Source organism: Aphelocoma coerulescens, chromosome 5, assembly GCF_041296385.1.
Source record: "Aphelocoma coerulescens isolate FSJ_1873_10779 chromosome 5, UR_Acoe_1.0, whole genome shotgun sequence".
NCBI lineage: Eukaryota > Metazoa > Chordata > Aves > Passeriformes > Corvidae > Aphelocoma > Aphelocoma coerulescens.
Genome location: NC_091019.1, coordinates 44,107,846 through 44,129,873, shown reverse-complemented (window position 1 = coordinate 44,129,873; position 22,028 = coordinate 44,107,846). Strand labels below are relative to the sequence as shown.

General features: G+C 53.9%; 1 protein-coding gene across 2 annotated transcripts; it reads left to right on the top strand.

Moving 5' to 3' along the window:
- The first annotated feature begins 2,230 nt into the window (after positions 1–2,230).
- On the top strand, positions 2,231–20,343 carry SYNDIG1L (synapse differentiation inducing 1 like). Of its 2 annotated transcripts, none has more exons than XM_069016005.1 (4): positions 2,231–2,338; positions 14,370–14,828; positions 16,042–16,179; positions 17,684–20,343. In XM_069016005.1, the coding sequence occupies exons 2-4, from the start codon at positions 14,400–14,402 to the stop codon at positions 17,840–17,842; spliced, it is 726 nt and encodes a 241-aa protein (XP_068872106.1). In that variant the 5' UTR covers positions 2,231–2,338; positions 14,370–14,399; the 3' UTR covers positions 17,843–20,343. The 2 variants fall into 2 exon arrangements, with proteins under 2 accessions (XP_068872106.1, XP_068872105.1); XM_069016004.1 differs by lacking the exon at positions 2,231–2,338 and adding an exon at positions 11,644–11,658.
- Positions 20,344–22,028: the final 1,685 nt, after the last annotated feature.

The window sequence follows — 22,028 nt, the reverse complement described above, 5'->3', positions numbered from 1 at the left end:
GAGTTTTTCTTTCATGCTGCCTCAGGACAGGGAGAAATGGTGTTTTGAGCCTGTCTTTCTTCCCTACACCTCCACAGCCCCTCCATCCCTGCCAAGAGGCTGTCCTTGTGCAATGAGGCCTCTTTGCCTTTAATTACCCCCGTGCTGGCTGGACACAGCTGCATGGGATCTCATAACTGAGGCAAACAGCAGGACTAGGAATGAGACAGTCAGTGGTGACCACATCCCCATGAGCTCCCAAGGACGTGAGCAGGACTCTTATGGGGACTTTCACTCGGGGAAGGCGATTGCCACCAAACCTGTTTGTTTCCACCCATGCAACAGCAAGTCCCACTGACTCCTCTACTTCCTCACAGGGCTGCAGCTCACCCCACACCCACGCTGTATCTTGAGGTGTACGCAGCCAGTGTACACCTGCTGGGACTTTGCTGGAGTTGGAGTTGTCAGGGCTGAAGGAACCACTACAAGTCATCTGCTCTGTCCCTGTGCCCCAAATCACATCCTGAGGCTGCTTCCAAAGGATTCTTCTAATCTGGATTGACAAACCTAGGATGGCAGAGATGCAAAACTTCTTTTACTGCACCCCTAGCCCTTTCCTGTCTGTCCCACTCCCTAGGGACATGGGGACAATTATTTCCTTCTTACATTCCCCTCAAGCTATGCTGGCTGTGTCTGGCCACAGGGACCTGTTTTCCCTGGAGATCCCTCTGTTCATAGCAGCAGCCTTTGTGCTCTGGCTGACATCCTCAAAGACAGCTTCCCTGCTGAGGCCCCCAGCCTAGGGCTAGCATTCTGTGCTCAAATCCTCCCCAGACCTGGGAGTTGCCAACAGTGGGACACACAGATTACCCCCAGGGAGGGAAAGCAGGCCAGCTGTCACCGCTTCTTTGGGGAACACACACACTTCAGTCCTGTTCTTAGCCCACATAATTCAGCCCTTTTAGCTTTGCAAAAGGGTGTCTCTGCTGCTACTGGAAAGATGAGCAGCTATCTGAGAGCTGGAGCAGAGGGGAGGCTGCCCTGCCCATCTCCTTCCCTAGCCAGCACCCCAGCCCCTCTGGTAATGGGACCTTGAGACCCAGCTGCCCTGGTACATAGCCCATCAGCTGTCAGTTCAGCTCCTGGAAGAAGCTGGGAGGTGTTAGAGACAAGCCTGGACCTTCAGAAAGTCGCATTGTACCGAGAAGACACAGAGTGGTCCCAAGGAAGCCTCAGTGTGGGCTGCAAAGGGTGACAGCTGGGTAGTGTTGCTGGTGGACACGGGTGGCTGTGGGTCGCACCTGAGTCTGCCTGTCACGGGCTGCTCCTGGCAAAGCAGCACAGAGGATGGGTGAAGGCATGCAGCTCTCTGCCGCTCAAGCAGGTCGCTGTCGCTAGACCAGGCTCCAGCCGCGTGTGTATCTGCCAACAGTCGTCTCGGTGCTGGGTGCTCCTGAGGTGGGGAAAACTATCAGGGGGACATCTAGGGAGTTTAGGAATAGCAGGGCATCGGTGCAGGGCTCGGGGAGCTGCCGGAGCGTGAGGGAGCATCACGGGCTCCCCGGGACATTTGGGGGCGTGGGGGGGAAATGGGCGCAGGAAGAATGGGCTGTTGGGGCTGTGGTGTTGACTCTTGCTGTGCTGGTGCAAACCCGGGTTAACTCCACTGATCGGAGTGGTGCCCAGATATGTGTGAGGCAGATCAGCCTTCCACCCTGGTCCTTACGGAGCAAGGCAGAAAAATACCCGACTGAGCCAGCAAACGAGCTGGCTGTCCCTGGGGTGCAGCCCTCAGGCCGGGCTACCTGTCCCCTCAGCACCGGCTCGGGCACTTTTATCCTTTTCCTTTAAACTCTGCTCGCTGGCACTGGGTCTTTCCCTCGCTGGGGGAGTGGGAAGGGCTGTGCCCTGGGAAATGCAGCGTTCCGAAGAGAAAGGAGAGAGTTTGTGCCGTGTTATCGGAAGCAGCGGGAGAAGGAGTCACGTCGGGAGCCGCAGCACGACTCCCGTTAGCCAGCCCTCGAGCCGCTGATCGCACCAGCGGGCGAGCGCGGCTCTGCGGGCGCGGAGGTGAAGCGCGGTCCGGCCGCAGCCGGAGCGCTGCGCCGCTCCCCGCCGGCACCGCGCGGTGCTCTGCGCTGCCGCACTCCGGCACCGGCCGGGGCTCCGCCGCTCCCGCCGCTCCCGCCGCTCCCCACGGCCGCGGCCGGGCCCGCCGCAGGGCCGCCGGGAGCCCACCCGGCCACAGGCCGCGGCGGGGCCGCCGAGCCGCTGCCGGGCGCCGTCATGCCAGCCGCCGCCTCTCCACTCCTGCCGCCGGTGCTCCAACTTGGCGGGTGAGCCCTTCCTCGACACGCAGGTAAGGACCCGCGTACAGGTCTCGCGTGGGGGCACCCCCGCTGGCGCCCGGGAGGTCGGCGTTCCCGGGGGGTCCGGGAGCTCGTCCCCAGCGTCCCCAGGCTTCTCCAGTGGGATGGCAGCACGTCCCCAGGGAAAGGCAGCCCCGCGCCGAGCTTCAGTTGGCCCCAGGGGAGTCAGAAAATACGTTGGGGGACGTAAAGATGAAAGCCTACAACCTGGAGAAACCAGGAAAAATTACCTCGTCAGAGGCTCTGGCGCGGCCAAAATGTAAGGATTGCAACCAAAGTTTTGGAGGCCAGATCTGTCGGAGCAATTGCAATGTCCCCTTGGACCCAGCCTGCTTTCGGGACTCCCTCCCCGGGTGGGAGCTCAGCCGCCGGCTGAAGTTTGGGGGTGGTTTTCCTTCTGCTGAGAAGCCTCAGCAGCCGGCGGCAGCCACGCCACTGCCGGCCATCCCCGGGATGCAGCTGGGCAGGGGAACAGTCCGGGGACCTCGGTAGATCTGGCTATTGACGGTGCCGTGACTTGTGCCAACGACACGGCTTCCCTGAGCAGCATCATCTCCCTATAGCCCTGAGGATGCCCTCCCATTTTGTGTCTGGTGGAAAAAGCCACTCGTTCAGGAGTTTCAATGGGAAGCACTTTCCGTCTCTACCCAGTACCTGTTTATAATTCCTTCTCCGAAGCTGCTGCGGGTTTCACAAAAGCCATGCTGCTCTCCCAAAACCCATTTTATTGGGCTGCTTCCTTTGCTTCTGAAAAAGATAAATTCTCCTTTCATTAGCTTGGGATCTGCCACCAGTAAAAACCTTTTTCCCAGGAGGAAGGTAGCGCTGTATAAATACCAGGGATAACCAGATAAGTGGGGTCTGAGCCTGCCTGCCACACACAAGGAAAAAAATAGCTTTGGTCTCTGAGGGATAGTTGCTGGTTACTTTGTAGATTGTCAGGAGAAGAAATTAACCAAGGCAAAATGCAGTGACTGCATTTCTCTGGCAAAAGTTTCTTGTGTCGTAAAAGTGGCTGGCAGAGCTAAAGCTTTGGGGACCTGAATCCACTTCAGTTCATCTCCCTGAACCACCATCAGAGGCAGGTAATAAACACCATTATTAAAGAATGAGTAATTTGCTGCAGCTCCAGCACGGTGAATTTGTTCAGCAGATCCCTGCTTTTGTGTGGTACCCAACACCTTCCTGCCCTCAGCCCAGCCTGCAGACATCACCATCAATTGCAGGGAAGTGACCAAGTACTCTGCAAAAAGCTGGCCATTAAAATCCCCCTCTATCACCTACAAGCTCCCTGGAGCAAGCCCCAAAGGGGCCAATCCTGCCCGGCCCAGGAGCTTATGGCAGAGCAGTCTGTGGGCCCCTGCCATGGGCATGGGCACTTCAGGCCGTTTTGGTTTGTCTGGCACCCTCACAGCCCTTCTGCTTGTGTTAGGATGTACTCACATCTTTCCAGGACTATCTCTGACTTCACCAGGTAATCCAAAGCTCTGCCCTTGCTGCCCCCCTTTTTCTGGCTAATTTCTAAAGCCCTAGACCTGAGCCTGTGTGACTGGCAGGTACCACTTGCAGGAGCTGCAACTCCATTGCTGCTTTCAGGGTGGTAATTTCAGGCAAGGTTTTCAGACAGAATTTCTCTATTTGTAGAAATGGAGATGGGCAAATGATTGACTTTTCTGAGTGAAGGGCCATGGCACAGCATTAGAGAGGGAAAAATAATCTATTACAGGTTTCCTCCAAATTGTCCTTCTGTTGCTCTTTCTCTGTCAAGTGAAAAAGGCAGCAAACCAAACCAAACACTGCTCAGCCTGGAAGGGAAGGCTACAATGATCCCCAGTATTTTTTGGGTGTGTCACTTAAACCAGCTTCCTTTTGGAGTAAAACCCTTCAGGTATACTTTGAAAACCAGAGTTGGTCACAGGATTTGTCCCCAGGCTGTATGTCTGGAAGCTCAACAGCTGGTGTGAAAAATTGGCCCAAGGCACATCAGAGATTTGATGCCACGTCTGACAGCCACTCTGGTGCTGCTCCTCCAAAAGGAGGGAAAACTGGCCTCCAAAAGGAGGGAAACACCATGAGCAGAATGTCCTCGCTCAGCCCACACAGGACCAACAGTGCAGCTCACCCAGCACACAGCTGCTTCTTTCAACACACTATGACTCTGGATGGGTGCAAGAAGCAACCTGAGTCCTGTCCCAGGGAGGTGGTGACATGGCCTGGGAAGAGAAATGGGCCAGGAAGAAAGGAAAAGCATCCATACAGCAAATGAAGTAGCAGCCCAGAGGGCGCCTCTGCAAGGCAACTTGACATGGTCAGGGAAAAGAAAATGTGACATTGTTTTGCAACAGCTGTTTCCATACCATATGGAAAAAAATTTAGTGCTATCCTCTGCATGATCCTGGAGTCTGATACTGTGGGATGGACAAGGGTTGTGGGATGGCTGGGGGAAACTGCTGCCTTTCCTCTCACCATATTCCCAACGATAGAATAAACAAGTGTGAACTGCCCTTCCTCCAGCTCAGAGGGCACATCTCCACTTGAGTATTCTTTGGCAGTATGGAATTTTGAAATAGGAAGGAGACTCTCAACATCTGGTTTGGATTGCACCTTTTGACCCAAGTCAAATTTTAACACCTTGAAGTTTATCTGGGGTTTGCCAGATGGGAAGACAGCAATCCACTTATTTGCCAGACCAGGAAATCAGCTTACTGCTGATAAATATACACTGGTTTTGGAAACTTAGGGTTTGGAAAAGTAAGTTGGAGAGGTGTCATCTCCACAGCATAAGTTCATTTTTAAAGAGAGAGCACATCATTGGCAGATGAGTTAAACATCTGAACTAGGAGCCTTGTGAATCCCCAGGAGAATCAGAACACAGTAAGCAAGGTGGAAATAGCCCTGAGCTGAAGGCAGGGAGACATGGATAAAATAAACAGGGCAGTGGGGAAAGCAGGATGCCGGCATGCGCGAGCCTTCAGGGTGCTAATGAATCATCTGAGTATGGATGGGTTGTAAACAGAGACAAATGAGCAGTCCTTAACAGACGCTTTACATTGCCAACTTCAATTGATAAGAGGGGGATTTTCAGGGAGATGTGAGGATGGAGTTAGGTGCTGTGGCTAAGCTGCTCTATCAGCAAGCCACAGCTGTGAAGGGGAGGACATCTTTCTGTCACCCTGACAACTGCTGCCAACTTGAGCACTATGTCCCTGTCCCCATTTTGGTCTCTGACGGTGCACGTCTCTCACCTGGAAGAAAGCCAGGTCCCACCTGTCTGACCACTTCTGTTCTGGGTGCCAGGACGGTGAAGGGAGATCATCCCTGGGGCGCAGACCTGCAAATGGTCCCAGGCTGGGCTGCAGGGCCAAGGGGAGCAGGGCTGGTCCTGGAGGGGAGCATGAGGCACAGGTCTGCTTCAGCACAGGGTATTGCTGCTCTCAGTGTGGTCTGTGGGGAGGACAGGGTGCAGGGTCCCATGGTAACAGCAGCCATGAATGGCCTGTGGGACTTCATGGGCAGGAGAAGAGCCTTGAAGTAGAGATGATGGGACTGGAGAAAAGGGTATGGATGAAAGTACCTGCTTGGAGAAGAGCATGGAGCCATTTAGGATAACCACTGTGTTCAGTTCCATACTGCGTATAAATAGTGATGGAGAAAACCTGATGTGAAATCAAGGACGGTAGCCATTAGCAGAGGAAAATCAGCCATGAGCAAAATTACAGTCTGCCAGCAAGAGCTTCTGTGAATCTTCCAGTGGCAGAGAGAACATCTTGATAGTAAACACATTTTGAAGGACCTCTGTGAGCAGTCCAGTGGGATACTTTTTGTCTCTTTGGCCACTCCGAGCAAGGAGGCTGGTCTCGGGACAGGGGTTGGGCTGCCTCTGTGCTGGAAGCATTGGAGCCCAGGTGTCAGGGAGTTTGGTTCTCAGTGGCTCTGTATGTATGAATGTTTTTAAGTAGGTTTTCTACATTGAGGGCAGGATGCCAATGCCCCTCGCCCCAGAGAGCGGCCTTAGGGTACTTCCTTAGGGTGGTCCTGAGCTGAGGAAGAGGAGGTAGAAGCCCAGACCCAGTCCGAGCTCATGTTTCTCCAGGACAGTGATTTAGGTGTTGTAGCAGGCAGGGGAATTAGTCTCCCCTGACCCTGGACTGGTATTTTTTGGCTGAGATAAGCAGTGAGAGCCCAACAGCCTCCAAAGCTGTCTTCACTGGCTGATGCCTCAAAGGGACGGAGATGCTGACTGTCCCGGCAAGCCTCCACGCCTGGGAGTCATTGCCCTGACATCCACTGCCTCCCAGCAACCCTGCTGGGTTCCCGTACAGGAAAGTGAAGAAGCCTCTGGTGAAAGCAATCCATCAGCTTTGTTTGGCATCATGTGCCCCTTTAAAGCCTCCCACCGGGGCTTTTTGTTGAAGGTGCTGCAGGGCTGCTGGTTGTTTGGGTGCAAACCCATCAGGAGTGCTCTGAGGCTGAGAGGACTGTCCCAGTGTGGCTGTTGGAACCTCCCGAACTTGCCCATCCCTGATCCTTTCCTGGTGCACTTCCCTGGCCCAGTGCTGCCAGCCAGGTCACCCAGTCTGCTCTGCCTCAGTTGGGCACCCCACGGCCACTCTGCTGCCCTCCAGCTCCGAGCCAGTCCCAGGAGCAGCCCCCCTACACTGCCTCCTCACCTCCCTGATCCCATGTACACAGGACAGCCTGCAGAAACTTCCGACAACCACCTTATTTACTTGTTTGCGTTTCCTGCTGAAAAAAAGGAATGCCGAGAGAATCCAAATCTGCTAATTTTACACCTAGCCACCCACACCACCATGTGCTTTATTTCCATCACCATCCATGCTGCCTCCATCCCGCATCGCCAGCTCGATGAGCCCTTCCCGTATCTCTCGTGCCTGAGGGGCACGGCGAGGTGCACCCGGCAGGCGCGGTGAGCTCAGACCCCGGGCCGACGCCGTGCTCCCACTAGAGGAGCCAGCGCCAGCCATGGGGTGTTGGGGCGCCGTAGCCGTCCCCAGCGATCTGGACATACAGGCACCGGGCCCAGGCTTTGCCCGCAGCCGCCGTCCCGGCCCCGCGATGCTCCGAGTGCCGGCGGCGGGCAGGGTTGGGGAGCGGCCAGGCCCCACGGCCGGGGCGGTGCGGGGCTGTTCGGGCTGTTCGGGCTGTGCGGGGCTGTGCGGGGCTGTTCGGGCTGTGCGGGGCTGTTCGGGCTGTGCGGGGCTGTGCGGAGCTGTGCGGGGCTGTGCGGGGCTGTTCGGGCTGTTCGGGCTGTGCGGGGCTGTGCGGGCTGTGCGGGGCTGTGCGGGCTGTGCGGAGCTGTGCGGGGCTGTGCGGGGCTGTTCGGGCTGTTCGGGCTGTGCGGGGCTGTGCGGGCTGTGCGGGGCTGTGCGGGCTGTGCGGAGCTGTGCGGGGCTGTGCGGGGCTGTTCGGGCTGTTCGGGCTGTTCGGGCTGTGCGGGGCGGTGCGGAGCTGTTCGGGGCTGTGCGGGGCTGTTCGGGCTGTGCGGGGCTGTGCGGGCTGTGCGGGCTGTGCGGGGCTGTGCGGGGCTGTGCGGGGCTGTTCGGGCTGTGCGGGGCTGTGCGGGCTGTTCGGGCTGTGCGGGGCTGTGCGGGCTGTGCGGGGCTGTGCGGGGCTGTGCGGACTGTTCGGGCTGTGCGGGGCGGTGCGGAGCTGTTCGGGCTGTTCGGGCTGTGCGGGGCTGTGCGGGCTGTGCGGGGCTGTGCGGGGCTGTGCGGGGCGGTGCGGAGCTGTTCGGGCTGTGCGGGGCTGTGCGGGCTGTGCGGGGCTGTGCGGGGCGGTGCGGGGCGGTGCGGAGCTGTTCGGGCTGTGCGGGGCTGTGCGGGGCTGTGCGGGGCGGTGCGGAGCTGTGCGGGCTGTGCGGGCTGTGCGGGGCTGTGCGGGGCTGTGCGGGGCGGTGCGGAGCTGTTCGGGCTGTTCGGGCTGTGCGGGGCTGTGCGGACGGTGCGGGCTGTGCGGGGCTGTGCGGGGCTGTTCGGGCTGTGCGGGGCTGTGCGGACGGTGCGGGCTGTGCGGGGCTGTGCGGGGCTGTGCGGGGCTGTGCGGGCTGTGCGGGGCTGTGCGGACGGCGCGGCGGGCGCTGCGCGGAGCGCCGGGGACACCTGGTGGCCGCCTGGCGAGCGCCGGACGCCGCCGGGGCGGGGGACGCGGCAGCCACGAACACCCTGCCGGCGCCTGTGTGCAGGCACTGCCGGTGTGAAGCTGGGTGCTCTGGGGATGCCTGCTTGGAGGCAATGGAGTTTCCACTGCTCCCCTGTTGATGTGATGCTCACGGGCAGTGTGTCCAGATTGCTGCCACAGGCGCTGGGGACAGGGCGGTGGGGCAGCCCCAGCTTTGTAGAGTTCCTGGAACGGCTTCTCCAAAACCAGCTCGGCTCTTCCCTTCCAGCCCCCAGGGATGGATTTGCTGCTCCTTAGCATTAGGAGCAACACCTTAGTTCTGAGCATAGCTGGGTCAGAACACTGACGCAGAGAAACGTTTTTATCAGAGACAATAACGACTCGATTTCCACCTGGAAATTGCCCAATTTGACTTGTGATCCTTGAAAAGCAGCCCATCGCATCCCAATTCTCAGAGCAATTTAGTCTCTGTTGGAGCCAGTAGCCCTTTGGTACTGGCTTTCCACCTGTCAGGAGATCAGAACAAGCACTTTATTCACTCCTTTCCAGCTCTATCAAACCAGCTGCATCAAAGGTGTGAATCAGATTCTCTACATCACAAATGCCTCAGCTATCCTCCCTCTAATCCAAGTCCACAGGCTTTGTGTCACCCTCTTCCTCCCCTCCTGGTCCTCACCAACTCTTTCCCCTCCAGCAGCTTCATAGTCCTTTCCTTCTCCGTGTCGGTGGCCAAGGTCCAGCTCTCTGGCTTAGATGTCACTGTGCTTCCCCTGCCCCATGCTTCTTGCCCACCATTTCTCCTCCCACTGCTGTCCCTACTGTGCTCTTTTGTTTCTCTGTGTACCATCTCTGCCAGCCCCATTGGGTCTGTCATGTCTCTCCACCCTTCCTTCCTGCCCCACATTGAGACCTGCCTCCCTCACATCACCCCTCTGACCTTTCCACCCCCAAGGCCACCTCACCTGATGCTTGTGCCACAGCAACCTTTCCCAGGACTGGTGAAAGCTTTGTCATACCCCAGGGATGAACAGCCTCTCAATCTGCATGCTGGTGCTGTGCCCAAGACAGAAGCAGTGGTGTGGAGACGAGCACCGATGGGAGGGCTTGAGTGTTGGCTGGAGCAAAACTGCTTTCTGCAGTCGTGTCTGTGGTGCTGATGAAAGCATTTCCTTCTCCCCTTGAGCTGTGGTTCACCCTGCAGGGCTCAGGGCTGAGACATGCCAGGTGTCCATACTGCTGCACGGGCTCCTGTGGCTGTGAGAGGGCTTGGTCCACTCCTGCCAGACACATTGTCCATGAGCTTTTGCAGCCCTTCTGTCACCACTCCACCCCCCCTTCAAAATGACAGCTGCCCAGGCAGCTCTGCCTTTGCTTCTCAGCAGCCTTTGTGAGATGGTTTTCTCTTGGGCAGAATCATAAGCTTAGTTGCCCAGAGGCAGAGGTACTGTGTCCTGGCAGGACTTGGGCCTCTGCTTAGAAGATCCAAAGCACCTTCTGAGAGCTCCTAGGAGGGTCTGGGCTCAGGGCCATGGGCTAGACAAATCTCCTATGCTTTCCTATTCCATCAGGAGTGGGTCCACATCTGCCCTGGAGCTTATGGCAGCTGTACCTGGCCATGATGCTGCTTAACATCAGCTCGATCGGGAACAGGCATTCACACTGTCCCCTGCCCTCGGACCAGCCAGGGCATGGCAGTGCAGTGGTACAACCAGTACCTCAGGGCACCGACCTCCCCTGGTGCTGTCCTGAAAGGGAAAGCCTTCTGCCAGGGTGGGCTAACCTTCTCACTCGGGAGTCTGGGGACATGCATCACAGCCACAACCTGCTAATGAGCCCGGGAAGCAAGGCAGAGTGTTTGCTTGACAGGGCAATTAAATGATGATTGATTCCTGGAACAGCTACTTAATTCATCATTAACTGGCTTATCATAGCCAGCATCTGTGCCAAGGGTCCCTCTGAGAACTGCCTCAAGGGATGTGGTGTGGAGGTGAGATCTGTGAAATAGGAAGCTAAATTTGCTACCTCTTTATTTTCATGCCTTATTTTGGCTCCTTTTACCCAGTACTCGCCTTAAGAAGCTGAGAGTACACATCGCAGCTGTGCATTTCCCACTCTGCTGGGGACTGCTGCAAGTAGGCTGGGGAGCATGGGGGGCCCTGCTCAGCCAGCTGGTAACAGGAGCAGCCGCACACAGAGGGATGCAGTTCGGTAGGGAGCCAGCAGCTGTCAGGCAGCAGTAGAGCTGCAGCGATGGTTCAGCTCAACTAGGGCACTGAAGTCTGCCTCCTCCCAGGTGTGCCCACGTTGAGCATGTGTGTTTGTATGTGCTTGTATGTGCCTCCCTGTACACCTAGCAGCATCTCACCACCATTACCTGCTGCCAGTGCTGCCCAGACTAGCCCCACAGGGCTGATGGATATGCACACTATCCAGTCTTGCTGGTAAACAGGTCAGAGTGACCACTCTTTGACAATTTTCTCTTTTACTGCTTTCTTGTTTTCATCTTCTGACTTCATTCCTCTTTCCCCAGTCTTGGTTATTAACAAGCTTTCTTTATCACCAGGCTTACTTTACTACCAGGCTTCCTTTTTTAAGTCCCTGTGTGGCTAAATTCACTGTGGGATCCAGATAACCCAAATGGGGTTTGGGGACAACTGCAGGGCTGGTCTGACTCTCTCCTTCCCTGCGCATGTGTGTGCAGGGCTGGTCCTCACCCTCTCTGCCATTCCCTCTCTAATGCCATCTCTAGAGGCCTGATGGCCCTTGTCTCCCCCTGCAAACCCAGACCATTCGGTACATGGTCTCTATGTGATGTGCTGATCTTGGTGACTGAGGAGTGGGAAGCATCTCTAATCCCTCTGGTACTGGGACATCAGTTAGTGGAGAGGAAGGTTTCAGCCTGGCTGCTTTCCAGCAGGGCTGAGCACACTGCTGTAAGCATGTTGTGACACTGGCCCTTGTCCCTTCTCCACTGCTGACAAATGCCAGGACTGGGCACTAAGGCTGCAGCTGGTGGCTCCTGTGCTTTTTCATCGGAAGCACTGTAAGATTTTCTTCTGCACTTTTCCCCTTGTCCCTGCAGATCTGGTAGTACCACATCTTGCTCCCAGGGAGAGCATCAGCCCCAGCTCCCAAGAGTGGAAGGCAGCAAGGAAAAGAGACTTTAGTACAGGTAAATCTTTTATAATTCCAGAGGGTACAAGAGTAGCACAGACTAAATCCTTCTAGCTACAGCCCTGCCCTGTGTCCATGCTTCGTGCAGCAGCTCGAAGATCCTGGCTCTGCTCTAAGGGCAGCTCCAGCACAGTTTGAGGGACCAGAGAGGTTCGAGCTCATCCTGCTCCCCTGGGATGAAGCCTCAGCCCTTCCCAGCCCACATTCACGGACTTCCCCACACTTCAGGAGTTTTTTCCTGTGATTTCTTTTTCTACCCACACTGTTACTCTTCCAAGGTATGTTCACCCTAGGATGCTTGCTGTCTGCGAGCCCTGCCTGCCTCTCCCCCACAGCCCAGGTCAGTGAGACATCTCCCACCATCCCCTGTAGCATCCTTTGGGACTCAACAGAGTCCATGTCCAGCATCAGTCCAGCTGCATAGATGCACTCTTCCCACACTGGTTCCCTGGCACCTCCCAAACTGCCTTTTAGGTTTCCAATTCCTCCCAGCTCCTTCCCTTCTTTCCCCCTCCCACGCTGTGTTTCCCAGCACTTGCTGCTGTGAACGTATGGCTTTTCTGTGCAGCTCTGCTCCTTCTCCAGCCTGTTGCTGAGGACCCAAAGTGACAAGCACAGCAACTTCCACACAGGCAGCACCTGCTGCCCAGTGGCCAGCAGCCTGCCCGCAGTCCATCTGCTAGTGTTTCTGAACACATTTGGAAATGAATCCCTTCAGCAGTTCCCAGCAAGATCCCATTCCTTCCTACCCTAGCTTGCTGCCAGAATAATTTCTTGAGATGAGGCACGGATGCTGTACCAAAAATGCCAATTTTCTCTCACTAGCACTGGGCTTCTGCTTTGGCTGCTGCTCTCAAATGACACTTGGTGACTAGTCTCTCCTTACTGTTTTGTTAAAAATTAAGTTATATTATTAGAAATCTAATTTGCATGTTAAGGTAAGCAAAGAAGAGGATTGTGGTTTCCTTGCCTAATAACTGAGTTGTAGCTTTGAGCTTCTCTGTGTCTGTGCAGAAAAAAAACCCCTTTTGCTACAAATATGGATCTCCCTTAAATATTTTGAAAATACTTAATGACCATCTGCTGCATGAGCCATTACAGTCTTTATTAGAAAGGTGGGAGACTGCAGAAGGCAGGGAATGATTTTGGGAAGGGAGAAGTGAAGAGCATTCATCAAAATGCACAGAGTTTTAGCACCATGAGAGGGCTTTTGAACAGTTCCATTTTCCTGAGCAGATTTCCAAAATGTGATGACCACTGCCAGAAAAAAGCCAACGGGCAGGTCCTTTTAAAATCTTGCACAGCTCCCAAACCTGCATGATGTGGCAGGGTTTGGCGAAGGAAACAGGAGCACTTGGGCTTTACACTCTCTAAAGTCTTCTGTTTCTTTGTTTATATTTCCTTCTTGAGATTTAAAGCCAAGGCGATGTGGTGTCTATCAGAAAATCTAGTGCACCTCAGGGATTCTTATAGCAGGAGGAAGTGTGACCCTGCTGCACAGCATCCTGTCGAGGAGTCAGTGACCGAGGTCTCTAAGGAGGACAGGAACATTTGGGGTTGCAAGGCAATAAGGTGGCATGGTCTGGGAGCTGGGAAAATGCTAGAGAGACTGTAAAACCCGGGGCTCAGGTAGTGAAGAGGGCAAAGTAATTGTTTCTCTCTTCTGGGAATGCTGCTATTTCACTGTACTTTTTCTTTGTTCCAAGGTGGGTTGGGAAGCCAAAATAGTAAATGCTCCTCTGAAGGAAAGGGGTGGAAATATTTAATCTCAGAAATTTTAATGGGGAAAAAAATAATAAGAGCAGCACAAGGTTTCAGAACTCTGAAATGGAGGAAGGGAGAGGGAGTGAATTTCCCTGAGGAAGAAACCCACATTGACCTTTGTATCTGAGGATCCCATTTGGACTCAGCATTTTCTGAAACTGGTGGCCCAGAGCCAAGGCTGGCTGGCTGCTACTGTACCCAGGGATGGAGCTGGTTTAAACAGCACTTTGATGTGATGGATCATTTATTTAAAATTTCATCATTTCAAAGTGGACCAAACCCCACAGAGTCTGCCCTTTAATCTCCACATCCTTCTGTTCCTCCCCACAGCTGGCTGAGCATCCAACACTCCCACCCCAGCCTAAACACAACCTCCACGTCCTCACATGCCTTCCCTTTGTGGCTCACTGCATTTGCCTAAGCCCCAGCTCAGCCTTGGATGAGTCCTAGAGGACTTCCTGTGCACCTGAAAGCCAGTTAGGTGCACGTGTAATGTCCAGAGGGATATAATCCACCGTGCAACCCTCTACTTTGGGAGGTCAGGGAGGGCCCTCGAGTGATTGTCAGTCTCTTATCTACTTCTGTGCTGTCAGTCTTTGTCACAGCACACATTATGAACCAGCAGAAAAGATGCAGTAGGTCCTTTACTGTCAGGCTGCATATGGCCAACTTAAAAATGCATTATAGATACAGCAAATGCTCATCTTAATCCAGCCTGAATCAGAAAACCTTGTTGCAGGGGTGCATCCTTATCTTGCTACCAGCTGGGGAGATAGCATTCAATCTGTGCAGAGGTGGGGAGAGTTCTTGTTTTCTCTAGTATTGCCAAATTTTTCTGTTCCCGCTACCCTCTCAACTTCGGCTCTGCATGGGTGAGAGGCTTTTCTGCTCCCTTACCTTGCCAAAATAACAGCCTACTTCCTCCCACCCCCTCTGCTCCTGCAGGATCTCCCCACCAGCACCACTGCCGGCAGCATGGAAAGTGTGCGTGAGCTTCAAAACCCGCTCTTGGCCAAATCCAATGGACACCTTCGCAGCAGCTATTCTTACCACCAGCATCACAGCCAGGATTACCCCAGTCATCGCTGCCAAGGGAAACTGTATTCCTACATATTCCAAAACACTGGCGGTGCCAGGACTCACCAGTTGCTGGATGCCAGTTCCCTGCAGCTGGCTGTTGAAGCTTTGTATGGCCCCAGTTTCATCCTTGTGAAGGATGAGACAGCTCTCAAGGCCAAGGACAGCAAAATGGAAAGCTGTGAGACCACTTTTACAGAAAGCAAAGAGGCTCCATCTGAAGCTCCTGAAGGGCATGAGGCACAAGGGTCTTGCCTGGTAGAGAGTGACATCCGCATCCAAACTGTTTCCTATGAAGTGGAGGAAGAGGAGCTCCAGGAGTATGAGGTGAGCTTGGACAGGTGGGATGGCACTAAACTCCTGTGGTCATTCTTTCTGGACATTGCCTCCAATTCTTGATAATTTATTCTCCCCTCTTTACCCAGAACTCCCCCCAAATCCTACCATCTCCTGCCTCACCAGCCTCCCTGTGCACCCGGTATTTCTTCTTCCTCCTTATCATTTCTGCTCCTTTTTCCTCACTGCTGAGGAAGGAGGTCAGCTTCCCTAAGAGCAGCCTGGCTGCCTGCTGCTGAGAGTAAAAGGGAGGTGGGTCTCTGCGGGACCCTTGGGAAATGGGGATGCTTTGACAAGGGCAGCCTGCTGCTGCTGTGGCACTTGAGCTAAAGAGAAACAGCAATTCTTGCATAACAGCAAAATTCACATGCTTTATGTATATAAAGACAGGATGACAGGATAAATCCTGCACAGGAAGAATGAAGCTGACAAAGCAGCCTCATTGCTGCACTGTGCCCCACTATGGCTTGAGCAGTGGTGCCAAGGCTGGGAAACATCACCCAGCATCTTGAGAGGTGGGAGAGGATCCCAGAGCTCACTGGAGCTGATGCCTGATGACCCAGCACAGCTCTGCTACATTTGGTGTTGGTGATGTAGCCTGTTCAGATGGCAGCAGGGATGTCCCCACCTCTGCATCCCTTCCCCACCAAGGCACATCACTTGCAGGGTGTTCTGAGGCTACCCAGCAGTGCCCAAAGGCAAGAGGGCTCGGCACAGCCACTGGCAGTGACTCCCTAAGGGGACAGGGCATGCTGCCCCTGCAAGGTAGGATCCACTTCAAATGCTTTCCCTCACTTCCTAAATTAGTTTAGCGGGATATTGATCTCCTAGTCTCTAATGGGGATAAGTCACTTTGTTTAAGTTTGTTCAGGCTGACAAACAGTCAGTTCTGCCAAAGCTGAAGATATTTCAGTTTAAGACTCTCTCTAATGCAGGGAAATCCCAGACCCCCAGCATTTGCTCTGGCAGGGAGCCGAGAATCCATTCCACTCTTGAATTTGCTGAGCTATGTTGTTCCTCATGAAACCATGCTGAAGAGTCTAAAATATTTTTGAAATTTACTCCTTGAATTTGCCAGTGGGAACTGTATGAGAATACGTGACGGGACCAGGAGGGAGTGGGAGCTGGGAGGCGAGGTGCTGAGATGCAGCCTGCAGAGCAGCACGGGGAGGTGGGCATGTGCTGAATCCATCTGGTTTTGCAGAGCGACTCCTCCAGCGACAGCGAAAGTGAGGATCATTTCCTGATGCTTCCCCCCCGGGACCACTTGGGCTTGGCTCTTTTCTCCATGCTGTGTTGCTTCTGGCCCCTGGGGATTGCTGCCTTCTACTTCTCCCAAGGGGTAAGGAATCCCTTTGCTTGCCTGCATGTGCCAAGTGCTTAAGCAAGGGCCCTGAAAGCCACAGCGGCCCTGGAGGTGATCAGCATCTTTCTGAATCTAAGGCTCATCTCTGTGCCACAGCCGTAACTCTGAGGGCTGAGACAAAGGGTGCTCCTGGATGTCTCCACAATTGTTGTAGGGTTGCAACCCCTCCGGTTTTGTTGTGGGCTACTGGAGTCAGGCTTTTCCTTTGGGATTTTTGGCTGTTATTTAGGGAACTGGGCCTCCTCTTGGCCCCTTGCCCAGCTTCTCCTCCAACCAGGTTCAGGAAAACGGCTTTTTCCCACCTGTCCTCCCATTCTCCAGTAATGTGAAAGTTCTACACCATGACCGAGACTGAGGCAGCTCATGCCACAGGAGCCAGGCTGCTCTGGAGTCTGGATGCAAAGGGGAGCTCCTCTCTTTCACTTGTTTCTGATGCACATTGGCTAACCTGTGGGAGCCAATGCCACGCTGGCAGAGGCTGGCAGAGGCTGGAGAGGCAGAGGAGCTGCTGCTTTCTTGAGGGCTTAGCCCAGAGCCTGGGCTCACTTACATTTCTGTTGACCCAGAATAATCATGCAGAGCCAGGGGATTTACTCCACATTTGCATGGATGGTGCCGCACCAAGAATAGATGGGGGGAGGCATTAAGAAGTTAAATCAAGAGGATAGGAACAGAAATGGAAAAATATATTACATGAGTGCCTGGCACAGAGCTGGTGAGTTGATTTCACATTTTTCCACATAGTGCACTCTCCACGTGATGATGTACATGGGGCAATTTATATCTGGCTCCATTTGCTATAACCCCCTTTGTTCACTCACTGAGGGAAGGACCATATCTTTGTTTGGTGTCTGCACAGTGAGTGCATTGATACTCACGTGGCAACTTGAACTCAAGTAATAGGTAATAAAAAGACCAGCTTGGAATATGCCCTGAGCACTCAGAGAAGCTGGAAGTTGCCATTCTCTTCTAAGAGATGGGGTTCTGTCTCCACTGCTGGTTTCATCAGCCCTTCAAGAGCAAATAGGCTTCAGCTGAAAACCTCATGCAGGAAAAATCAGGTGGCAGCACAGATGGACCAACAGAACATGCCATCCAGAGTCAGCTCCCTGAGCCTAGGCAGTACTCATTACATCTCTGTATAGAGTGCACTGGTATCTGGTCAGTACCATGCAGCCACCACCCCATGCACTGAGGTCCAGCCACCCACCCACAGCTCTGGCTGAGTGCCCAGATGGGTGCTTTCAGACAAGTAGCTGAAGTCCATGCTTTCTTTGGAGGCAAAATCCACAGGGAAATGTGTGCAGGTGGCACTGCTGTTCTGAGCCCTCCCAGACTGACAGACACCTTGCTGTCTGTTCCCAGCCTCCATGGGATGCAGTGGCCAGAGAAAGCACTGACTCAGTAATGAAACAACTGCATGCTGGTTAAAGGCCAGGTTGGTACAGCTGTGAGCAACAAACATTTCTTCTCCTTCCAGACCAGCAAGGCTGTCTCCAAAGGAGATTTTCATCTGGCCAGTTCAGCTTCCCGCCGAGCTCTGTTCCTTGCTGCGCTCTCCATAACCATTGGCACAGGAGTGTACATCGGGGTGGTGGTAGCACTGATTGCTTATCTCTCAAAAGGGGGCCACGTGTAGCTGCCACCTGCATGTCACAGCCATCCCTGGCCGCTGATGCTACTGGGACCGAGCTTTCCTGTGGAGCACAGAGCACCAGTGCCTGCAAGGGCTGCTTGCACAGCAGGGCCCTGGCATGGATGTCCTGTGCAGGTTTTTTCTCCTTGCAGACAAACAGTAGACCCCTGTTCTCCCTGAGGCTGTGGGGTGAAACCATCTAACAACAGGGAATTGAGCACCAGCCTGGCTGCTGGGACAAGGAGGAGCACATTTGCCTGGTGGAAGATGTGCAGGAGAGAAACTGCATGCTGCTGCTGGGCTGGTGCGACCACCCCCGTCTGGGGCTACAGCTTCCCTTCTCAGCCCTGCAGCTGGGAGACCCATTCGCTTGCCCAGGCTTGGCCCATGAAGGGCACACACAGGGAGAAGAGGGGATATGGTACCAGGGAATGACTGCTGCTTCTTCTGGGAGGCCGGAGTCCTGGTGGGGTCTCCAGACTCCTGTGATGGGGACGACATTCTCACTTCAGTGCCATGGGGTGGCCTGACCCCTCAGCTGCAGTGAAGTAGGAGGACAGAGCATGGACAAGACCAAGGGGCATGCTTTCTGTATCCCTCTGCAAACAGACCCCTGATCCACAGGAGAAGATCCCAGTTGCTGGTCTATCCCAAATCAGAAACAAGGAGGAAGGCAGGCTGGTGGTTGCATGCCATCTCTCCTGTTGTTGATGCAAGCTGGTAAAGACAGCAAGGTTTTCTCTGTGTTAATAGTGACTGCCATGATGATCCCAAGTCAGAGCCCTCATAAGGGTCCCAGAGTTCTGGGCCCTCAAAAGATTTGTAATGGAAACCTCTCCCTAAGAAGTGTCCTGGGAGGGGTGGTGGCCTGAAGGATTCTGCTCCTTGCACTAGGTCAGGGCCCTGCACACAAAGAGGGATTGAAAGAAAAGGCCAACAAAACCTGCAGAGTCTGGGGTGGGAGTGCTGTTTGTGAGGGGACAAGATCCAGATGAGATGTGGAAGGATCCTGAGACAGGGGGCGACCTCAACACACTCCTTCCCATGCCTTGGAGAGAGGTATCTCCATCCATCCAAAAGCCTCTGGTAACAAGGAAATACCAAACATCCCCCCCGTACATCTTACTTTTGCTTATTTGTATACTGTCAGCAGCACACTAAATGCTTCATAGGTGGGTATGAAGGCAATGGTTGCCCCAAAGGGCTGGCATTAAGCTATGCCTCACCCCCCACTCTCCAGCATCCACCTTTGACCATCCCTCCTCTCCCTGGCTCCCCTGTTGCCTCTTTCCCCCGTGTGCAGGAGCCTGTGGGCAGACTCTGGGCATCCCTTACCTCCTTCCCAGAGTTTCTGGGCAGGCTGCAGCCAGCTTTGCAAGGGATGCAGCATGTTCCTCCAGCTGGGTGCCATTCAAATGTACATTTCATCCTAAAGAAGCATGTTAATGTCTGCGATTGCCGTTGTACTTGAGCCATAAAAGAGAGAAGCACATCAGAGACCTGCACAGAAGCTGGTCTGAAAATTCCCATTATGTTTTTTAACATGGAAGAGGTAATAAAAAAAGCAGGAGTAAAGACTCTTCTTATAAGAATGTGGAGCTGGCTATCAAAGAGGTGAGCTTCACAAGAGTGCTGCGCTCACTTAAACCTGGAGCTGTTTATGCTGTTCCTGAAGGAAGTTATAATCTAGCTGGTGTCTGTGTATCATGGAGGGAGATGTATTTCAGTGGGCAACTACCACTGAGAGCAGGATGGTGGTGTAGGCTTTTTTTTCCCTATGTGGTTGGAAAAGAATTAAGGAGAAAAAGAGACCGGAGCATCTCTGTGTAGTGGGAGCATAAAATGTGCTTGAAGAGAGCAAAGAAGAATACAAACATCAGGAGGAAATAAGCAGACCTTGCTTCTGAGAGCAGACAGAGAGGCAGAATTTGCAGGGAAGGGCTGGTATGCCCAAAGGAGATGAGGTGGCCTAGAGAGGAGTAATAAGGGGCATGCTCACCCAGCATCCATATGACGGTTTTCATTCCCCTCTCCTGCATGTGCTCAGCCTTCCTAGATGTCCATCCCTCCAAATAACCAAGCAAGAGCATTATTTCAGGAGAGGCGATACCAGAGGGTGCATCTGCAGCAGGGGTGACCAGCCCCACCACCCCCCAGCTCAGTGCTGTCCCAGCTAAATCCCTCCTTATCTCTCCCCTTCAAGCACCCCCAGCTGGGGGCCAGGGGTGGGGGACCCCTGCTGATTCTGGTCCAGGCAAAATTATTTGGGCCACTAGACCAGAATGTACAATAAGATACAGCATTTGCTTCTGAATTTGTAATTCTTCCAGCTGGTTCCCTCCAGGGGCTTCCAAGGGTGGGGGTTCCAGCAGTCCTCAGCCCACTTCCCCTGGGCATTCCATCCCTCTGAACCCCAAACTGCTTCTTTGTCTTTTTTTAATTGGAGGTGCATGGGGAAGGACTGGGCTAAAGGGCTGACAGAATTAAAGTGTTTTCCACTAATAGCTTGAATCTCTGATGAACTTGTCAAAGGGGGGGAGAAGGGGCTGTGCCAGAGCATCCCTAAGGGGGGCATTATGCAAATGGAGAAATTAGTTGGAAACAGCCTGAAGGGAAACATGTGGAAATTGAAATCCGAGGAAGAGCATGATCACTGCTGAATAACTTATTACAGACTCACAGCGTCTGGTGTAGCTGCCAAAGCAGAAGGGAAGGAAGCAAAAAGGCAACGAGACACTGCAGTCAGGGAAGGTTCAAGCTCCAGAAATTTGACTGAGCTTAAAAATAAGTAATGTTAAACTAAACTCTACTAGTGAGTGTGGAAGAGGTGACTCTTCACCCCCTGCCTCTTGTTCTCCCAGAGAAGGGGTCCCTCTCCCAACCAGGACCCTCAGCTCTGCAGCACAGTTCTGTAATGGTCCAGATCCCACAAGGGATACTCAAAAATTTGGGGGGAAGGAGGAATAGACTCAAGTTCTGGCCTGGCAACAGGTCTAGCCCAGAAAGGAGAAGCAGGGATCCTGGCAGGTCACTGCTGTGGGAGATGATGCAAAGGGCAGAAAGCGCAGAGATGATCTGTGTCTGTGTAGAGGGGCGGTGACGAAGTGAGATCTCTGGTGGCTAACGAGGGGGTCTTTGGGGTTCTCTGAGATGGGGGTGGAGGAGGATTGGTAAAACAGTGATGACCTATAAGGCTGTACACCACAACCTGCTGTCCATCTGCACCCCAGAGCTTTCTAAAATAATTGCAAGTGGTACTGAAGAGTTCCACGACATGGCAGAACAACTCCCTCTTCTCCATTCATGAGTAATTTGTTAGGACATCTGTTTGTAACCAAGTTCTCCACCAGATGGCTGCAGGTACCGGTCCCTGTGAACACAGGTGCTGTCTGGCACCCTCAGCACAGGCACGGTCCTTCAGCCTCCTGGCCTCAGCAGCCCTGTACCATCACTCTCCTGCCCACTGCTCCCCAAATGCCCGTGCCCTGGCTCAGTTGCCCCACCAGTACTGCCAGCCTTCATCCTAACCCAGTGACACTGAGAGACAGACACAGAAAGTCACCAGAAAGCCCGCTCCCTGCCCCCTTCCCCAAATCTGTGCACAAACACCCCTCTCTTGTTCCACACATTCTGTGGCTTTTGGGTTGCAAGAAGGTCCATGATCAGGTGTCCCAGATACCCTCCTTGCTGTTAGGACAAGAACTTGGGGACCAAGCCAGTCCCACTCCCCGGACTAGTTGAATATCCCCTCCATCCTGCCCCTGCTTTGGAGATGCTCCTTGCTTAGCCAGGAGCTCAGAGCAGCACTGTCTGAGGTGTATAGGGATTTGGTTTCTTTTCACAGCAGTGGAAAACACGTTGTCTTCCAGCTTCAGCTCCTTTTGTAACCTCCACAGCATCAAGGTGAGCACTTCCTGCAGGCCTTTCTCTTCAGAAGCAGCTAACGACAGGGTGGATGGAGGCTGCGCCAAGGGTGGGGGTGGCCTTTGAATCCTACCTCCTTCTGGGATGCAGCCAGGAAGAAAGCTGCTGAGGAAAAAAGCACCAGCACCTCAGCACAGATCTGAGCAATCAATACATCTGAGCTGTCGCCTGCTCTGCTCCCACTGCTCGCCCCTCGGCAAGTGCTGTGGTGTGCCAAAACAGGCTCATTGGCTACAAATAGGAGCTGGGAAGTGGTGATGGGGGA